At 44.7% G+C, this 20,912-nt stretch overlaps 1 protein-coding gene across 1 annotated transcript in view; it reads right to left on the bottom strand.

The window, feature by feature from the left end:
* Window positions 1-20,912, bottom strand: part of LOC143300146 (hemocyte protein-glutamine gamma-glutamyltransferase-like) — a 94,931-nt gene that overhangs the window by 32,886 nt on the left and 41,133 nt on the right. The window contains exons 2-3 of the mRNA XM_076613681.1: window positions 8,262-8,331; window positions 5,654-5,926 (exon numbers count right to left, since the gene is read on the bottom strand). Of these exons, the coding sequence (XP_076469796.1) occupies window positions 5,654-5,879 (226 nt within the window). The 5' untranslated portion in view covers window positions 5,880-5,926; window positions 8,262-8,331. The remainder of the gene's footprint in view (window positions 1-5,653; window positions 5,927-8,261; window positions 8,332-20,912) is intronic.

The following is a 20,912-nucleotide window of genomic DNA, read 5'->3' as shown; positions in this document are numbered from 1 at the left end:
TGTCTCCCCCCCCTCTCTCTCTCTTCAAGTCTCCAGTCTTTCTCTCAACCCACTTTTGCTCTTTAACTGTCTCCCCCCCCATCTCTCTCTCTCTCTTCAAGTCTCCAGTCTTTCTCTCAACCCACCTTTGCTATTTAACTGTCTCCTCAACTCTCTCTCTCTCTCTCTCATTCTGCCACCCCTACTCCCCCCTCCCCCCCGCCTCTCGATCCACCAGCCTCAGTTGTTGCGGTCCCAGTCATGCCAGCAGGGTCCAAGCCATAGCTGACCGCACCATGTACGTGTGTGTGCAATAAAGCTGCCACCGTTCAGCGTGTGATGACAACAGGTAGAACTGGACAGGGAGTTTGGGCAGAGAGGGATGGAAACCTGTCTGTCCCTTCACATGATTCCCGGGGGGTAAGGGGGTGTGTGGTGGTGGTGGTGGGTGGAAGAAGGGCGCTGGGAGGGGGGAGGGGACGAGGAGGACGCGCGCGCGCGTGTGTGTGAGTGTGTTTCTCTCTCTCTCACTCTGTGTGTGTGTGTGTCTGTTGTGTTTCTGTGTGTGCGCGCGTACGAGCGCGCGTCTGTGTGTTTCTGTGTGTGCGAGTGTGTGTGTCTCTCTCTCCCTCCCCCCCCTCTCTCTCTGTGTGTGTGTGTGTGTGTGTGTTTTGTAGAATCAAGGAGGGAAGCAGGGAGGAAAGTAAGTAGTGGAACCAACGAAACAGGTCTGTCACCTCCCTGACACGCTCAACACGCCGTTCATTAGCAAGGTTTTATGTCAGACAGCTGTAAACTTCAGAAAAGAGAAATTTTCACCAACCAGCGCAACTAGTTAGAATGGAGCGAAAAGCTGCACAGCTCGAAGTTTTTCTTCCATCACTTCACGCAATTCTTACGGAGAACACAAAACTACCAATGAGGATTACTAGGACAATATTCCTTATTTTCATGCCATTTTTATTTTGTTTTATTATTATTATTATATCTTTGGTAATAAACACATTTATTCCGTTTTGGTGTGGAGTGATGGCCTAGAGGTAACGTGTCCGCATTGGAAGCGAGAGAACCTTAGCGCGCTGGTTCGAATCACGGCTTAGTCGCCGGTATTTTCTCCCCCTCCACTAGACCTTGAGTGGTGCTCTGGACGCTCGTCATTCGGATGAGACGATAAACGGAGGTCCCGTGTGCAGCATGCAAGTAGCGCACGTAAAAGAACCCACGGCAACAAATGGTTTGTCCCTGGCAAAATTCTGTAGAAAAATCCACTTCGATAGGAAAAACAAATAAAACTGTGCGCAGGAAAAAAAATACACAAAAAATGGGTGGCGTTCTCAGTGCAGCCACGCGCTCTCCCTGGGGAGAGCAGCCCGAATTTCACACAGAGAAATGTGTTGTGACAAAAAAGAGAAATACAAATACAAATACACGTTACATTCGCGAAACGAGAACCCCCCCCAAAAAAATCATATTACACGAATGAAAAGGGTTGATTTGAACTATCCGTTGCGTGCATCATTATCTTCAAGTCCACTGAAAAACTTACATGCATAGATGAATAACAGACAGGCAGACAGACAGACACTGACAAACACAAACATGAATGCATACAGGCACACGTACATTGTTTTATTTTAAAGTGACACGTCACATTATATCATGTCGTATCACATTACTTCACGTTAACTCAGCTACACATTTCATTGCATCGCAATGCATATATATTTATATATACATACATGTGTATACATATATCTGTACACATACACAATTGGGGTGGTTCTTGGGATTAGTTGGCTGAAAAGACTGCATCACGGAATTAGCGGCCATTGAGATAAATACATCAAAATTTGCTGGAGGTTATATTCCTTTTCGTTTATTTTACGAAGACAACAACAACAAAACAAACAACAAACAAATTTCAGTTTTTCAGAGTCGGCACAATAGAAAACTTTTCCCCAGCTTGTGAATCTGTCGAGATGTTGGTGTGGTGTATGTTAAATAATTACAAACCAGTGAAACCAACTAAACTGGCCTTTCTCACTTGCTGACTACACATCTAGAGTGTTCGGCGGCAGCGTCTCTCTCTCTCTCTCTCTCTCTCTCACTCTCTCTCACACACACACACACACACACGCAAACACTTTACTTCTCTTTTCTTTTCATGCATTCATATATCTACCATGTGTTGTTGTATATTACATTCATACTTTTTGACTGGAAAAACGTGCACTCCTTGACATTAGAACTTTGCAGTTAATGTCAACATAATGTCAAAGCGTAACCCTCCCCTTTTTCTCTCTCCCTCCCCACCCCCTCCAGAAGTCATGAAGATGGACTGGCTTACCAACTCTTTCAAACATCAGGGGCACAAGAAAAAAACCCATCACCGCCGCTCACACTCACTGAGCAAGGGTCAGGGAGAGAGAACAGTGGCAATTCTCCAAAATGCTGTAGTCTGGAGATGGGGCCCAGTGGGTAAAAAAAAACAACACCCCCAAACCCCTGCTTAGTAAGCAAGTCCAGGGTTTAATTCTGGCACGAAGCAGGGTTATACACCAACGCATCCCTCCCCCCCCCCCGCCCCCGCCCATACACACTCACACCCCGTTCCCCCCTTCACCAGACTCGGAGCGTTTGACCGAGATCCTGTGATCAGCTTCCATGCATGCATCTAGCGCTCGTCAAAGAACCCACGGCAACGAAAGAACTTTGATGTGTGTGTGTGTGTGTGTGTGTGTGTGTGTGTGTGTGTGTGTGAGTGCGCGCGTGTGTACGTGTGTATATGTGTACGCGCGCGTGCGCCGCGCATGTGCGTCTGTGTGTGTGTGTGTGTTTGTGTATGAGTGTTTGCGTGGGAGCATGTGTGTTTGCGTGCGCGCGCTCGCGCGTGTGTGTATGTGTGTGTGTGTGTGCGTGTGCGCGCGTGTGTGTGTATGAGTGTTTGCGTGTGTTTGCGTGCGTGCAGGTGTGTGTGTTTGCGTGCGCGCAGGTGTGTGTGTGCGCGTGCGCGTGCGCGCGCGCGCGCGCGTGTGTGTGTGTGCGTATGTATGTGTGCGTATGTGTGTATGAGTGTTTGCGCGTGAGCGTGTGTGTGTGCGTGCGTGTATGTGTGTGTTTGCGTGCGTGCATGTGTGTGCGTGTGCGTGCAGACGTATGTGTTTGCGTGTGCATATGTATAAGTGCTTGGTTGTGTGTGTGTATATGTGTGCGCGCGAACGTGTGTTTATGCGTCAAGTGCGTGAGTGAGAGTGATACAGAGAGAGAGAGAGAGAGAGAGAGAGAGACAGAGAGAGAGCTAACTGTAGTGGTGATGAATGTATACCGAGGATTCAGACACACACTGGTGACACACATCAACAGAGCGCAGTGTTTGCATGTCCCAGGTGAAAGCAAAAGTAAACACCTGCTCCCCCCCACATCCCTCCCACCCCCATACCCCCTCACAAAAGGGGTGTGGAGTACTATTTTACACCAACATTCCGTGTGCACAGTATGACACTGTAGGACACGATATGTGTGTGTGTGTGGGGGTTGGGGGTTGGGGGGGGATCGGGGGGGGGGGGGGGGGTTGTACGAAGGGGATGGAGGGGTGGGAGGGGTGGTGGTGGTGTGGGGATAAAAGAATGAGCGAGGAAGAGACTGAGAGAAAGAAAAGGGGGTTGGGGAGACGAGAGACAGAGAGGGAGGCGGAGGCGGGGGTGGGGTGGGGGGGAATTGGAAGACTAGAGAGAAAGAGAGAAGGGGGATGGGGAGACTACACACACACGCGCGCGCGCACGCGCGCGCGCACAAACACACACACACACACACAAACATAGAGGCAGAAACCAAGTGGAAATGGATGTTGAGGAAAAGGAGCGGTACTGTAGAATCCATAACCGGTTTTCAGGGACCGTCGTAGTGCCAAACACCCGGTGTGTAGCACGAAAAAAAACGAGGAAACACACACACACACACACACAAACACACACACACACACACACAGTGTCACCTATCCGCACCACCACCAACCATACTCATGAGCGAACAAACATTCTAAGAATGATGATATACATTGCGAAACGTTACAGCGAATTAGTCACCTTCACAACAGCCGCATTGTTGTTTAACAGCGACATAAAAAAAAAAAAACAAGAAAAGATTTTACCCCCCCCCCCCTTCCCACATTTCCGACAGAAGCTCACAGAAAAAGCGAGCCTTCGCATCGTGTGTCAGCAATGGCATCTGGAATCGTCTTTTCCTGCCCGGTTCCTCAGTCACTCAAAACTGGTGACCCCAGTTCCCTTATTCCCTCTTCACCTGTGCGCTCAGTTGCTCTCTCTCTCTCTCTCTCTCTGTCTCTGTGTGTGTGTGTGTGTGTGTGTGTGTGTGTGTGTGTGTGTGTATGTGTGTGTGTGTGTGTTTATGTGAGAGAGAGAGAGAGAGAGAGAAAGAGACAGCGTGTGTGTGTGTGTGTGTGTGTGTGTGTGAGAGAGAGAGAGAGAAGAGAGAGAGCGTGTGTGTGTGTGTGTGTGTGTGTGTGTGTGTGAGAGAGAGAGAGAGAGAGAGAGAGAGAGCGTATGTGTGAGAGAGAGAGAGACACAGAGAGAGAGAGAGAGAGAGAAAGAGAGAGCGTGTGTGTGTGTGTGTGTGTGTGTGTGTGTGTGTGTGTGTTCGTGTATGTGTTTGAGAGAGACAGACACAGACGGACAGAGACAGAGGGACAGAAAGATGTTTTGACGCTTTGATGTTTGACTGTTATTAACTGTACTTTTTTTTTCTTCTTCTTTTTCTTTTTTTCTCAAGGCCTGACTAAGCGCATTGGGTTAAGCTGCTGATGTAGAACACAGGAAACATGAGGGGACTGAAACACAGGGAACACATAAAATAGTTTTAGACACACTCGTCTTTTCCAAGACGGGTTTTTTTTTTTTGACCAGACAAGTGAACTTGTAATCCGTTCGAACAGTTTCGTTACTCTGATGTTCCACTGAGATGCTTCAATTTCGAATTGTGAAAGGCTTGACAAACATGAGAGAGGGAGAGAGAGAGAGAGTGAGAGAGAGAGAGACAGAGACAGAGAGACAGAGCGGCGGTGAGGTGGAGGGGGAGGGGGAAGGAAGAGTGTGGGGGCCAATTTCGGAGGGACACCTTCTCCCCTAACACCCTGGCACTGCACTTATTTGTCAACCTCGGGTAAATAATCTAATCCACGGCCCGAAACGTTTGAACGCACAGGTGATCAAAGAAGCTTTTTACTCACGCTCCCCCAACATTTGACAACTGTTTAAACAGTTTTAACGACCCATGCAGCGCCTCAGCCTCCTTTCAACTCCCACACTTGGCGCTGTGTTTGTCCATTCTATGAAGATAATATAACGAATACGGGACACGACAGAGAGCATCAAAGTTTTGCATTTGCGTCCGGTCCATACACCCTAACCACCACCACCACCACCACCACCAAAACCCTCATACTCCACTCCCTCTCTCCCGTCCCCTTCACACCCACACCACCACCGACTCCCTACTCACACTGCCCCTCACATCCCATTCTCTAAAATCCTCCCCTCACACACACACACACACACCTACTCTGCGGCTGCACTACACAACAACAACACCCCTCCACATCTCCCCCCACACACAAGCACCCCCCCATCCCACCACACACACACACACACACACTCACTCTGTGGCCTCACGATGCTTCCACTGGTGTCGACCTCACCCCCGTCAGCCTGGTCGTACTCGTAGTCCACGTGGCCGTAGTTGTAGATGTTGGGGCGGCGGCCTCCGTGGTAGCAGTGCCCGCCGCCAGAGCCGAAGAAGGACGTCACCGTATAGTAGTGGCCGCGGTGGCCCCGTGAGTCGTCCGGGCTCTGGTGGCGGCGGTGCCGGTGGCCGCGTCTCCCCATGCATCCCCCCGCCGCCGCGCATAAGTCCCATGTGATGGCGTGGCATCCTGCGTGTGTGTTGTTGTTGATGTTTGAACATGATTTTATTCTCCAGAGCAAGTGAAGTTTTTTTTTCAGTTTCAATTTCTCAAGGAGGCGTCATTGCGTTCGGACAAATCCATGTACGCTGCACCGCATCTGCGTTTAGTCAGGCCTTGAGTGCCTGCATATACATTTGTGCACTTATCAGAGTGGATTTCTTCCACTGAATTGTGCCAGAGGACAACACTCTCTTTGCCGTGTTTTTCTTTCTTTCTTTCTCAGTGCGTCAAGTGCGTGCTGCACACGGAACCTCGGTTTATCGTCTCATCCGAACGACTAAACGCTAAGTTTGATTTTCCAGTCAAACTTGGGAGAAAGGGCCATAGCGAGATTCGAACCCACACCCTCACGGACTCTCTGTATTGGTAGATGAACAAGTAAAGACACTGCAAACACATAGAGCAGCAACAAGCTGAATCTTATGGCTTCTGGGGTGCTCGGTAAGCAGCACATGCACTCACTGGACACGTGATAACAAAGCGGCAGTGTTACGAACAACATCAAATATGAATTAAACCTCGGTAAGACTCTGAAAGGAAAACAAACAAAATTACCTCAAGAAGGTAAAAAGAAGAGGAAACAATTCATTATTATTATTATTAATATTCTAATTATTATTTTCATAATCATCATTATCGTTATCATTTTTCTTATTATTATTCAGGAGGAAGGTGGCAAACTGGTAAAGGCGCTCATCTGCCAAAGAGTCCGTGAGGGTGTCAGGGTTCGAAGCCCGCTCAAATTAAGCCTCTTGTCGTTCGGATGAAACGATAAACCGAGGTCCCGTGTGCAGCACGCACTTGGTGCACTGAAAAAGAACCCATGGCAACGAGAGTGTTTGGCAATATTCTGCAGAAAAAAATACTCTGATAAGTATACAAATATTTATATGCATGCACTCGAGGCCTGACTAGGCGCGTTGGGTTATGCCTTTCGGCGCTCATCATTCGTTTCCCGTACCATTTACCCAGGCTTCAGACACCCGCACACATTCACATGTAGGCTATATAACTGCAGTGGATTTTTCTTCAGAATTTTGCCAAGGGCAGACCTTTTGTTGCTGCGGGTTCTTTAGCGTGCGCGAATGCATGCTGCACACCAGAACTTATCGCGTCATTCGGCTAGTCTAGAATCCAGTTGAAGACCACCACTTAAGGTGTAGCTGAGAGGGGGAAGAATCTCTCGCCTCCTACGCAAACATGTTACCACTTTGTAGGGTAGGTGGACGAGAGAGAGAGAAAGAGGGAGGGCGGGGAGGGTGGTGGTGGGCGGATGGGCGTGGCGGAGTGTGGGGTGGGAATAATAGGGGTTGGGAGTGCGGGGAGAAGGGGAAATGGGGGTGGTGGGTGGAATTAGCATACGTTATTGTTGTCATCGTTATCACGACGATGATGATGATGATGATGATTATAACTTGAGCGATAGTGGCAGTTGGCATAGTAACCGTTGCTGCAGCACTAATGTGCATCGCCACACCATCGCTTAAGGTGTCATCATCATACGTGCCATAGAGAGAGGAGGAGAGAGAGAGAAGAGACAGGCGGTCTGACAGCAACAGGCGTAGAAGAAGAGACGACAGTGAGAGAGAGAGAGAGAGAGAGAGAGAGAGAGAGAAGAGGAAGAAGAAGAGATCCCCGTGTGTGTCCTAACTGTTCAGCGTTAAGCTAACCCTGGATAATTTTATATGCTCTCTGTCAGTGCACTTGTCAGCCCTCAAAAAGCAGAACCAGTCAAAACAACATAAAAAAACAAAACCCAATAAAACCCCAACCTTGAATATGACGTTCGTTCACACGTGAAATTTTCTGCCAGACGGTCGGGGGGAGGGGGGGGAGGGAGGGGTGTGGGGGAAAGGGGATGGTGTATGTGTGGAGGGGAGGGGGGGAGGGAGGGGAGGTAGGGAATTGGGGACGTGGGAGATCACAGAGAACGGGCGACATCCTGATTAGCCTAATCCCAGTTCGCCTATTTTCGCCTGTCACTAAATTGGTGATCCCGATTTGCCTAGTTTCATTTCACCTACGTACAGAGTTACTCTCTCTCTCTCTCTCTCTCTCTCTCTGTGTGTGTGTGTGTTATTGCTGATTGTGGGTACCTTACTGGGTGGCTTACATGTACACAGAAACACACATACACACACTCAACTCACTTCAGTAAAGAGACATTAAGTTGATGACAACACACATACGCGCGCACGCGCGCCCAAACACACAAACACTCCCACATCCACCCACCCACCCACCCACAAACAACCTCCCACCCACCACACGCTACGGTCCAGTGTCCACTGTGTGTACTCACGTGGCGTACAGTGAATGACGTCAGCACCAGTGACCAGGAAAGAAGGGCAGTGGACAGCTGATGACCAGGTCTGAAACACACATCAACACAGCAGGTCTGAAACACCAGGAGGTCTGAAACACACATCAACGCGGCAGGTCTGAAACACACATCAACGCGGCAGGTCTGAAACAGCACACCGACACAGCAGGTCTGAAACAGCACACCGACACAGCAGGTCTGAAACACACCGACACAGCAGGTCTGAAACACCACATCAACACAGCAGGTCTGAAATACACAGCGACACGAGTCCGAAACCGCACAGCAGGTCTGAAACACACAGCAAAAAAACCTGTCTGAAACACACAGCAGGTCTGAAACACACAGCAAAATCATGTCTGAAACACACAGCAGGTCTTAAACACACAAAAATACAACAACTGGTGGCACGACCGTTTTTGTCTTTCATTTCTCATGTAGCAACCTCTGTCTGTCTGTCTGTCTCTCTCCTGCCCTGAGGGCTGGGTGAAAAAAACTAAGACATGAATTTTTTTCCCCCTTTCCAAAATGGCTGTTTCTCTCCTTCCTTAGTTTGCCCGTTTTAGTGCTGACGTGTGTGTGTGTGTGTGTGTGTGTGTGTGTGTGTGTGTGTGTGTGTGTGTGTGTTTGCGTGCGTATGTGTGCGATCTTTACCTCTCGAACATGGTGGACAGAGCAAAATTAATTGTCATATCTCACTAATAGGTAATGCCTGTGAACGCGGACTCTCGCTCACACAGACACACTCTCACACAAAGAGAGAGAGAGAGAGTGACAGTGACACTAATTTACTGAATAGGCCACAGCCCCTTTCAATGGGAGGGGGTGGGGTTCACAGTCGACAGGTATATTATTATTTACACGAGAGAAAGAAAAACAACAAAAAAACAAAAACACCAAGAATCACAATGTATTCAAGAGGGCCAAAAGGGAGAGAGTCAGAATCACAATGTATTAAGAGGGCCAAAAGAGAGAGAGTCAGAATCACAATGTATTCAAGAGGGCCAAAAGGGAGTCAGAATCGAAATGTATTCAAGAGGGCCAAAAGAGAGAGAATCAGAATCACAATGTATTCAAGAGGGCCAAAAGGGAGTCAGAATCACAATGTATTCAAGAGGGCCAAAAGGGAGAGAGTCAGAATCACAATGTATTAAGAGGGCCAAAAGAGAGAGAGTCAGAATCACAATGTATTCAAGAGGGCCAAAAGAGAGAGAATCAGAATCACAATGTATTCAAGAGGGCCAAAAGAGAGAGAGTCAGAATCACAATGTATTCAAGAGGGCCAAAAGGGAGAGAGTCAGAATCACAATGTATTCAAGAGGGCCAAAAGGGACAGAGTCAGAATCACAATGTATTCAAGAGGGCCAAAAGGGAGAGAGTCAGAATCACAATGTATTCAAGAGGGCCAAAAGGGAGAGAGTCAGAATCACAATGTATTCAAGAGGGCCAAAAGGGACAGAGTCAGAATCACAATGTATTCAAGAGGGCCAAAAGGGAGAGAGTCAGAATCACAATGTATTCAAGAGGGCCAAAAGGGAGAGAGTCAGAATCACAATGTATTCAAGAGGGCCAAAAGGGAGAGAGTCAGAATCACAATGTATTCAAGAGGGCCAAAACATCCACAGAGAAAACGTCAGCTCTTACGTCCTTCTAACCACCCCCACCCACACCTTCTCTTACCACCAACCCCTCCCCCCTCCTCCCCCTACCTGCCCCCTCCCCCCTCCTCTGATCTTCACGTGCAGCCAGTCGTGTTGAAGAACGTGCCTGTGTGTTGTGTCATCGCACACCACGCTTTATAAAGTGCACACCACGACAGAAGTGTATGGAAATAACTGATGTTAATATTCAGTCCTCTTAACCCCCTCCTCCATTTTTTTAACTTTTTTTTTAAATGCCCTTTAAGTTCAACAGAGTGTGACAGAGCTCTTAGTCTGCATTTTTGTGGTTGGTGTTGTATGCGATACTTTTGTAGGGATTTTATTATCAATATTCATAACCTATAGACTGTTGAAAGAGGGCTTATGTCATGATGTCTGAGGAAGGACACTGTTTTTGTTTTACTGTCACATTTTTATTTCTTATTCACAAAACTCTGCACTTTTATCTGACATACTGACACAGTGATTATTAGTTCAAATGGGAACTGGTTCTGTTCAGTATGAAAGTTACATTGATGCAGACACGTGCCATCAGCAGCATCATTTTGTCAAGTAAAAGAGAGAGAAAAAAACACACACCCTTTACATTAGCAGAGGAATATGTTACGTACGATAAGAAGATTAGTTGGATTTTTATTTATTCGTTTTGTTTTGTTTTGTTTTAAAAGTTTGGGTTTTGGGGGGTTATTTTTAGAGACAGAGAAGAGAGATAGAGATGCAAAGGAAGTGAGAGAGAGACAGAGAGATAGAGAAAGCATGAAAAAGGAAGGAGGGTCACTATCAGGCACAAAATCCCATAACAGCACACAAAGAAACATCGATACATAAAGCCCGGTATAACGTACAGTCCCAAATACAACTGAAGACTACTACTACTACTACACACGAACACACCCCCCCCCTCCCCGCGCACATCCTGCTAATTAAGACGGGAAAAAAGCAATATAATAAAGTTACGATCAAACGACGACAATAAATACTCCACCGTAGCTGATATATCCTCCTCTGGAGTTGTGAATCTCCGTGACACGTGTCAGATACAGCTTCAATAACACAATTATACCAGGCTGTAATATCGATCATGGAACATCGCGATATGGAAATGAGTCAGCATGCGCTATAAAGATGAAATATTGTTGTTTTTGTTTTTCCTCTGTAAACTGACATAAATGACCTTTGGACATGGAGTCGGGTGCATTAACGAACTTAGCAACGCTAAGTTTGCTTATCGTTAAGAGATGTTCCTAATTCCACGTTAAACTCCATATACTTAGGAACATCCTTAATTCTCAATAAACTTAGCACTGCAAAGATCGCCTCGTGCAAACCGGCCCAGGATTGCAGTGCACAAGGTGTGTGGATTAAGAGCCCCTGAGAACAGAAGTAAACTGTATTATAGCCTTTTAACTCATTAACTGCTGAACCTTGCTGAAATGAGTGGATTGTGCTACACGGGCAACCAATACGGTGCCTGGGTTCTTTTACGTGCGCTACGGGCATGCTCCTCACGGAACCTCGGTTTATCGTCTCGTTCGAATGACCAGCGTCCAGACCACCAGTCAAGGTCTTGTGCAGGGGAAGGAAATTCTGGCGAGTGTGGGATTCGATCCCCGTACCCTCAGAGTCTCTATGCTTCCTGAGCGGACACGCGTTACCACCGGGCCACCGCTCCACTGAGGGCTGTTGACCACGGTTCCCAGGTGGCTCACTGCTTTCCAGGCAGTGGGGTGGACGTTTCTGTCTGGAGGGCCTTCGCCACAACCCTTAAAGGCCCGCCGGTGGAAGGGTACTGACTGAGTACATCTACACCCTCCCTGTTCCTCCTTCTCTCACTCTCACTGACACTGACACACACACACAGAGACACACACGCATGCACAGACACAGATGCGCGCGCGCACACACACACACACACACATATATATATATATATGTACATACACAGTACATTATATTATATTTTGTTTTGTCTTGTCGACACATGACTTGGGGGTTTGTAGTGTCTTAAAACAAAATGGGTGGCGCTGTAGTGTAGCGACGCGCTCTCCCTGGGGAGAGCAGCCCGAATTTCACACAGAGAAATCTGTTGTGATAAAAAAAAAGAAAAAGAAAAAGAAATACAAATATGTCATTGCCCACGTTGCTTGTTGCATGGTGTCTCCATGGCTGTTTTCTAAATTTCCTGTCCGTTCACAGGTAGCTCTGTATAACGACCACACACAAAAACAGATGTTGATGTATGAATGCAGGAATTGGGGAATGGATTGATGCGAGAAGAGGACTTTTAAAAAAAGCAAAAAAACAACAAAAAAACAAAAACCCAAACAAACAAACAACAAAAAAACACACACAAAAAAAACACAAAAAAACAGCAACAACAACAACCCAAAACAACAACAACAGCAACAACCCAACAACCGTACACATCTGTCATGTTCTGATCATTAGACATCTGTCCATCCAGATGTTTCTAATGGCTGTCTTAACCAATGAACTCCAGCACGCACTCCAAGGTGTTGGGCCAAGGTCGCAAGGTCATTGCCTACGAGCAGACAAAGCAAGGGTTTGAACTGTAATGGCAGTCGAAAACGGACCACGGCTTCCTTCTTCTTCTTCTTTCCGTTACACGACCAATATCGACTTGCCGTGGTTCATGCATGCTGGGTATTTTCGTGTCTCCATAACCCCCCCGAACACTGACATAGGTTACAGGATCTTTAACGTGCGTATTTGATCTTCTGCGTGCGTATACACACGAAGGGGGTTCAGGCACTAGCAGGTCTGCACATATGTTGACCTGGGAGATCGGAAAAATCTCCACCCTTTACCCACCAGGCGCCGTTATCGTGATTCGAACCCGGGACCCTCAGATTGAAAGTCCAACGCTCAAACCACTCAGATATTGCGCACCTAACTGGTGGGATCAAACTGTAGAAGCGCTTTAAGCGTGAACGTCAACGGGACTGCAGAAATGAAAGTGTTGTGTAGGGACAAAAGAAAGGAAAAGAAAAGAAGACAAAATCAGGTCAGTGCAGTTTGTGTCTTGTCCATGAATAGTTTGAAAGTAAGTGGCTGGAAGTGAAATACTACGAAATAGGGTTATACGTGTGTGTGTGTGTGTGTGTGTGTGTGTGTGTGTGTGTGTGTGTGTGTGAGACAGAGACGCAGAGAGACCGACCGACAGACAGACAGATAGACAGACACACACACAGGCAGACAAGCCCATGAAATTCGCACCGTCAACCGTGTTCACGGAAACTGTCATAAAAAGGATGAGCTGTCCGATACGCTTCAACTCTTTCATGAGCAACAGAAACATTATTTTGCTATTGTGATTTATTGCCGTCACGTGCACGTGCTACATACAGACCCCGCAAATGCGCCAATCTATACATTGTATTAACAATCCCGTACTTTACCGTAAAAGAGTGTATGATGACTACAACGACGACGACAATGATGGTCTGATGATAACAATGATGTTGATGACAGTCGCAAGCCGCGCTGTCAACTTTGTTTGTTTTGTTTTTTCTTTAAAACTTTTCACGAACTTTGTTTCTGGCTAAATTGCGTTCTAAACGAGGTGTGATTTTTATTTTTATTTTTAAAACGTATTTGATGATATATGTACAACCTACAAGGAATAGCCTTTGCCACAGTATGTATACTGTTGTAAAATCCTCAAACTATTCCATGCTGGGTTTTACCCTGGTGACATTCTGGGCTAATATCGATTGATTCCCCCCCCCCCCCCCCCAGATCGACGCCCCCCCCCCCACGCTCCCCTCAATCAATCTGGGATAGTCATAATTTTCACCCACCTCCATTCCACAATGATTATCAGAAGAAAACGTGGGAAAATTCTACTTTGACAGTATGTACGGATTTTAACCGGGCCAAATTCCCCCCCCCCCCCCCCCCCCCCCCAAAAAAAAAGAAAGATATTTTCCAGCGAATCTAGAATGACTCCCAGTATCTATTATCTATAAGGGATGGAGGACAAAATAGAACTGGAGACTGAGTGGTGGTGGGTGGTTGGGTGGGGGGGTCAGTTGTGACCAGCTGAAGTCTACTACCCCCGAGAATCATTCCGGGCTGGTTTACCCAGATCCCGGGGTGAAGCTGGGCAGGCAGATTTAACCACGGAGTAAAAACCAATAGGGGTATAAACAGACTGCCACACCGTGCCCAGCATGTTTCCAATGTGAAAACAACAAGAACAAGAACAACACACACACAGACACAGACACAAACCACAGCCATATTTGCTTTCGATATTGTTTTGTCAATGCCCTCCTTTTTCTTTCTATGCGATCTTTCAATTTGACAGAAATTTCACCCTTAACCATGGAATGCATTTGACATGTTGAATTTAGAATATTGGATGACAAAATGTATGCATTTGACATGTTGAATTTAGAATATTGGATGACAAAATGTATGCATTTGAAATGTTGATTTTGGAGTACTGGTTGACAACTAAAATGCATTTGACATGTTGAATTTGTAGTGTTGGATGACAAAATTGATTCAATTAACATGATGAATTTGGAGTATTGTATGACAAAATGTTGATCATGCCATACTTACAGTGAGTGCTTTTGACGTTTTCTTTTCGTTTAAAAAAAAAAAAAAATCGTTGCAAGGGTAAAAAAACAACTGTCCCCAAAACCTGGTAAAAACTGACAACAAATTAAAAGCAATCGTTATTTGTTTTCACTTTAAAGGCATGATAGCTCTCAACCCCTCCCTCTCTCCTTATATTTATAACATGTCGACAAAACTTTTAAGATCACTTGTAAGGCAATAGGTCTGTGCATACACACGGCACCCAAAAAGGCATTTTCATGTATGAGGAAAGTATCAGTTTCCACAGTCGGTTTCAAAACAGGAAAGCCTTTTTGCATGCGACAGTTATTGCAGTGTCAATTGTCCCATCCAGGGATAGCGCCGACAAACATGCAGACAACAACCATGGTATTGTGCCCATGTGTGTGAAGTGTATATATATATATACAATGCTTATGACGCAGGAAGCTTCACTCACTCACTCACTCATTCCCTCGACCGCTGGGGTCGTTGTGCGGACATGAGGAAGATGTCATAGCTCGCCACGCCGTTCTGTTGGCAGGAAGCTTACTATGACGTATAAGATGAATGACGTACAAGATGAATGACGGAGAATATTAATGACGTGAAATTGGGAGCTTGATTACGGCACTGGGAAACCGACATGATCGCTTCAATGCGTGGTGTCAGAAGTGGGATCCGAACTCACGCCCACAATCGTGTGTCTGTCTGTGTGTGTGTGTGTGTGTGTGTGTGTGTGTGTGTGTGTGAATAGAATAGAACAGAATAGAATAGAATAGATTTTATTGTCATGAAACCGTAAGGTTTATAAGACACAAGTGCAATGGTAAATAAATGAATGAATGAAAAACACACAATTAATCAATCAGTTAATGCAGTAAATTGCAGCAGCATTCATAAACAAATTTTCCTAATCTGGTTTGTATATATTCATCATCTGTTAGCATCACCTGACTGGGAATATTTCCTGTGTTATTCGAATTTTGAATATCTTTTAAAAAATTGTTGCCTTAAGGTTTTATATTTAATACAATGATCAAGAAGATGGATTTCGTTTTCCAGGATGTTACACTTGTTGCACAATCTGTCTTCTTGTGGAATTTTAAATATCTACCTTTCTCAATCTTTAGGTCATGCGCGCTTATTCTGAGTTTCGTTAAAGCTTGTCTGTGTTTTGTATCTGATATATTTAGAAGATAGGTTTCAGTTTTGTACTCTGCTACAATCGTATTGTAAAATTTTAGCTTTAATGTTTTTTCTCTTTTATCTTTCCAGTATTTGATATATTCATTTTCTAATTTTTTATATACGACGTATTTCAGTCTATCTACGCTGAATGTGAATTGTTTTTTCCAAATGTGATCAAGGCCTATAATTTCGAGTATCTTTCTAACAAATATCAACCATGGGGAAATTGTGTTTTCTTGTTGGAACATGGACTTATATATTTTGTTGATGAGGGAAGTTTCTGGTAACTGAATAATGTGAATCCAATATGTAATAATTTGATACATTATCTTCAAACTTATTGGGAATCTGCCCAGTTCACCTAACACAGGAAGCACCATAGCTTTTTTGTGTACTCCAAGTATTTGCTTACAGAATTTAATGTGTAATTTTTCATGTGGAAACTTATTCGACAAGCAGTCGTCAAAAAGATGTGCTAAATCGAAAGAATCATCCGGTTTGACTTGGTAAGGTAACCATATCTCCGCCCCATAAATCGATATTGGCGTTATCAAAGTATCATATAGCTTAGATATGGTACCTGAATTGATGTTGATATTTTTGAATGTTCTTCGTAAAGTATGCAATGCTTTGTTTGCTTGTTTAGTTAGGTGTTCCTGTGCTCTTATCAGACTTCCACTTTTGTGGAATATAACTCCTAAATATTTATATTCTTCTGCTGTTTGTATTATATCTTCCCCACAGTAAAAATATATTGGTACTTTTGGGTCAGATCTTGTAAAGATTACCACTTTCGTTTTTTCTCTATTAATTTTTAATCCCCATCTATGGCAATATGTGTTCAAATTATGTAATTTTTGTTGCAATCCTTTTGTTAAAGACAGAATAACCAGATCATCAGCATAAAGTAAACATGGTACATTGCTCGGTGAAACAGCATTGAATTCTGGAGAATCGTTACTTTCCATAGATTTTACAATATCATATATGACAATATTAAATAAAGTTGGGCTTAGTGTATTGCCCTGTTGTACACCCTTCTGTACAGGTATTTCTGTGCTGAGACCTTCGTATGAATTTATTTGAATTTTGGAATTATCATACATGTCTTTAATTATATCAAAGCATTTTCCAGTTATGCCCATTCTTTTCAGCTTTAGGAACAGGGCATCGTGCCAAACATATCAAAGGCTTTTTCAAAATCCACAAAATAACCGTATAATCTACCATTTTTTACTTTTATTACTTCATTAATGATCTTTTTTAGAATGAAGATTTGATCAGTTGTTCTGTAGTATTTCCGAAATCCAATTTGTTCCTTTATTAGGCGTTCACCTTGTTCTAGGTACTCAGTTATTCGATTATTTAATATTGTGCAGAATACTTTTCCCAAGGTATTGGTTAAGGTTATTCCACCCTAATTATTTGGATCTCCCGGGTTCCCATTTTTATACAATAGAATGTTTAAACCATTTTCCCAACATTCTGGATATATACCTTGAGTGAAAATAATGTTAAACATTTTTTGAATGATATTGATAGTTATTGGAAGACTTGTTTTGACCATTTCGTTTGTAATGCCGTCCAATCCTGGTGATTTATTATTTTTTTGATGCTTGCACGCTTTCTTGATTTCTTTGTTTGATATTGTTAAGTTGATATTTGAAAGCAGACTCTCATCTATTGACACTTTTTAAGTTCGTTTCTGATTTTTTGCCTTTGTTTTTCTTCTATGTTCACCTCTTTGCCAATGAGCTTTTCCAGATGTGAAATCCATGTGGATGTATTCAACTGATATTTTGCGTGTGGCATTCTCGCCTGCAGTTTGTAAACTTTTTAATGTTTTCCAGGCGGTGTTCGGATCTTTATAAAGGACGTCGCTGATTTTATTCGCAAGATCATTTGTGTACATTCTTTTTCGTCTTAACAGTCTATTATAGATGTTACGTTTTGAAAAAAAATTTTTTGCATAGGGATTTATTATATGGATGCCTATTTATGGCATTCAGTATTGATCTAAGATCTTTTCTGTGTTCATAACATTCTCTATCAAACCATTTTTTTAACGTTTTTTCTTTTGCTCATACGAACGTTTGTTTTCTTCCTAAGACTTACATTAGCCGCAAATTTCATCATTTGTGTAAAATCATTAATAGTATTGTTTAGTGCTAGTTTAGAAATACCGGTTTCATTTTCAATATACGTATCTAATCTTTGTTCGATGTGTGTGTGTGTGTGTGTGTGTGTGTGTGTACATTACCGGAAACACATGGCATATTGATTGCAGATATGAAGGCCGCTTTGAAGTAACACCGAGCGGCTGAACTGATCTATCGCTATTCATCGCTGTGTTGCTGGTACACGTTCGGTACACAGACAGACTGCCATACTGACGGCTGTTTCAGGCTGACCACTGCCCACAATGATGGTGATGATGATTATAATCATTATGATGATGGTGCTGATAATGATGATTATGACGATAATTTTCATTACGATAATAAAACCGATATTTATTTGTTATTTTTTTAAAAATTAAAAAAAATTCTCAAGGCCTGACTAAGCGCGTTGGGTTACGCTGCTGGTCAGGCATCTGCTTGGCAGATGTGGTGTATCATATATGGATTTGACCGAACGCAGTGACGCCTCCTTGAGATACTGATACCAATAATAATGATGCTATTACTACTACTACTACTACTACTGATGATGATGATGATGATGATAATACAAATGATAATAATAATGACGATAACAATGACGATGGTGATGACCATGATAATAATAATACCAACAATAATAATGGTAATTCTGCTGCTGCTACGACTATTACGACTACTAACAATAACATTTATGACGACGACGATGATGATGGCAACGACGACGACGGCGATGACGACGACGACGATGATAATTGTAAAGAACACGTCTTATCTCCAAAAGCCACACATTTTGATACAGAGGCACAAAAATGTATACGTTACGACTTATGATTTTTAACGCACGCGCGCGCGTGCTCTTACACACACACACACACACACACACACACACACACACACACAGAACCTCAGAGACTCGGCCACACACGAGACGACATGGTTAAAAACCTCTGGAATAAAATTGCTGCAACTGCATTATTTTTTTTTCCTGCAATAACGGAACTGAAGTGCTAGGGTGGCGTGGGTTGGGGAGGGAGGAGGGTTGGGGGGGGGGGGGGGGGGGGGGAAGAAGACTGGCATCCACTGAAACTGTGGCATTCTGCTCGCGAACTGAGACACTGACTGGGAAAGGAAGGACAGGTGGAGAGAGAGAGAGAGAGAGAGAGAGAGAGAGAGAGAGAGAGAGTGTGTGTGTATGTGTGTGTGTGTGTGTGTGTGTGTGTGTGAGAGAGAGAGAGAGAGAGAGAGAGAGAGAGAGAGTGTGTGTGTGTGTGTGTGTGTGAGAGAGAGAGAGAGAGAGAGACAGAGAGAGAGAGTACAGAAAAGATAGAGGGAATTACGGTACCCACCCCCCACTTCCCCCACTACCCCAATCTCCTCCAGTTAACCCCCACCCTCTCCCCATCTCCCATCTCCTCCAGCCAAATCCCCTCCTCGCTCCCCTCTCCACTCCCACCCTCACCGCATCTGTTTTGGGGGAGGAGATCTGAAACCTGGCTTCCTGCTCGTCATGTTACTCATTAGCCAGACACACAGATAGGACTAAGAACTCGAAACGTTTTTCACTTAAGGATCAAAATTTTCGGCATGGCCTATTCTCCCAATCTGTCCTTGCTAATCTACATCCACAAACAAAGAGTGCACACACACACACACACACACACACACACACACACACACACACACACACACAAACACACACCAACACATACTCATTAAAAAAAAAACACACATTTTTGGTGCCGTGGGTTCTTTTACGCGCGCTAAGAGCAAGCGGCACAAGGGACCTCGGTTTATCGTTTCATCCGAATGACTAGCGTCCAGACCACCTCTCAAGGTCTAGTAGAGGGAGGTAGGGGGGTTGGGGGGGGGGGGGGAAGAGAAAATATTAGTGACTATGAGATTTGCACCAGTGCGCTCAGATTCTCTCGCTTCCTACGCAGACGCGTTACCGCTATGCCAACACTCCACTTTTGCATGGACGGACAGTCAAATCTGCCCCTGTGTTTGTGTATTCTTTATTGCGACTGCGTGTGGAGTGGATCTCTGTGTATCGTACTATACTGACACACCGGCCTTGGCTGAGGTTTTATGGTATCGATTTATTGGTCCACGTTCAAAACCGACCTGCGCCAGTCTGGAAAGACCGGTAGATAGTGTGTGTACTGTCCCGGTCCTGCTGGGGAGTAGTCGTATACGCTTTGTAAACACACACACACACACACACACACACACACACACAGTGTGTGTGTGTACACAGAGTTTGAAATATGCACGGACATTGTACTGACATTATTATTATCATTATTATTAATTATCATTATTATTTCATCACTATCATTATTCATTATCACCACAAGTAGTCGTAGTAGTAGTGGTAGTAGTACTACTACTACCACCACTAGTAGTTGTAATTATTACGATGTGTGTGTTTGTGTGTATGCATGCGCGCGAATATACATGTATGTGACATGTGTGTGTGTGTGTGTGTGTGTGTGTGTGTGTGTGTGTGTGTGTGTGTGTGTGTGTGTGTGTGTCTGTGTGTGTGTGTGTAAACACAGGACTTATACCTATGTACAGGGACAATGTGATAGGGGTAAGAGAGAGAGTGAGGGGGTCGGGGGGAGATAAATTGATAGTAAACGAGAAGGTAGAATGAGAGAGAGACAGAGAGAGAGAGAGAGAGAGAGAGAGAGAGCGAGAGAGAGAGAGAGAGAGAGCGAGAGAGAGACAGCGAGAGAGAGAGAGAGAGACAGCGAGAGAGAGAGAGAGAGCGAGCGACAGAGAGAGAGAGAGAGAGTCAGAAAGAGAGACAGAGTCAGAAAGAGACAGACAGACAGACAGACAGATAGAGAGAGAGTAGGAGAGAGAGAGTCACAGAGAGACAGAGTCAGAGAGAGAGAGAGAGAGAGAGAGAGAGAGAGGCAGGCAGACAGACAGACAGAAACAGATAGAGAGAAAGAGCAACGGAAGTGAAGGGATGTTACCAGATGCTATCGTTTCCCCATCCTTGTTTCGCATGGCTTACACAG

Source organism: Babylonia areolata, chromosome 26 (genome assembly GCF_041734735.1).
Source record: "Babylonia areolata isolate BAREFJ2019XMU chromosome 26, ASM4173473v1, whole genome shotgun sequence".
NCBI lineage: Eukaryota > Metazoa > Mollusca > Gastropoda > Neogastropoda > Buccinidae > Babylonia > Babylonia areolata.
This window is presented reverse-complemented; position numbering and strand designations above follow the sequence as displayed.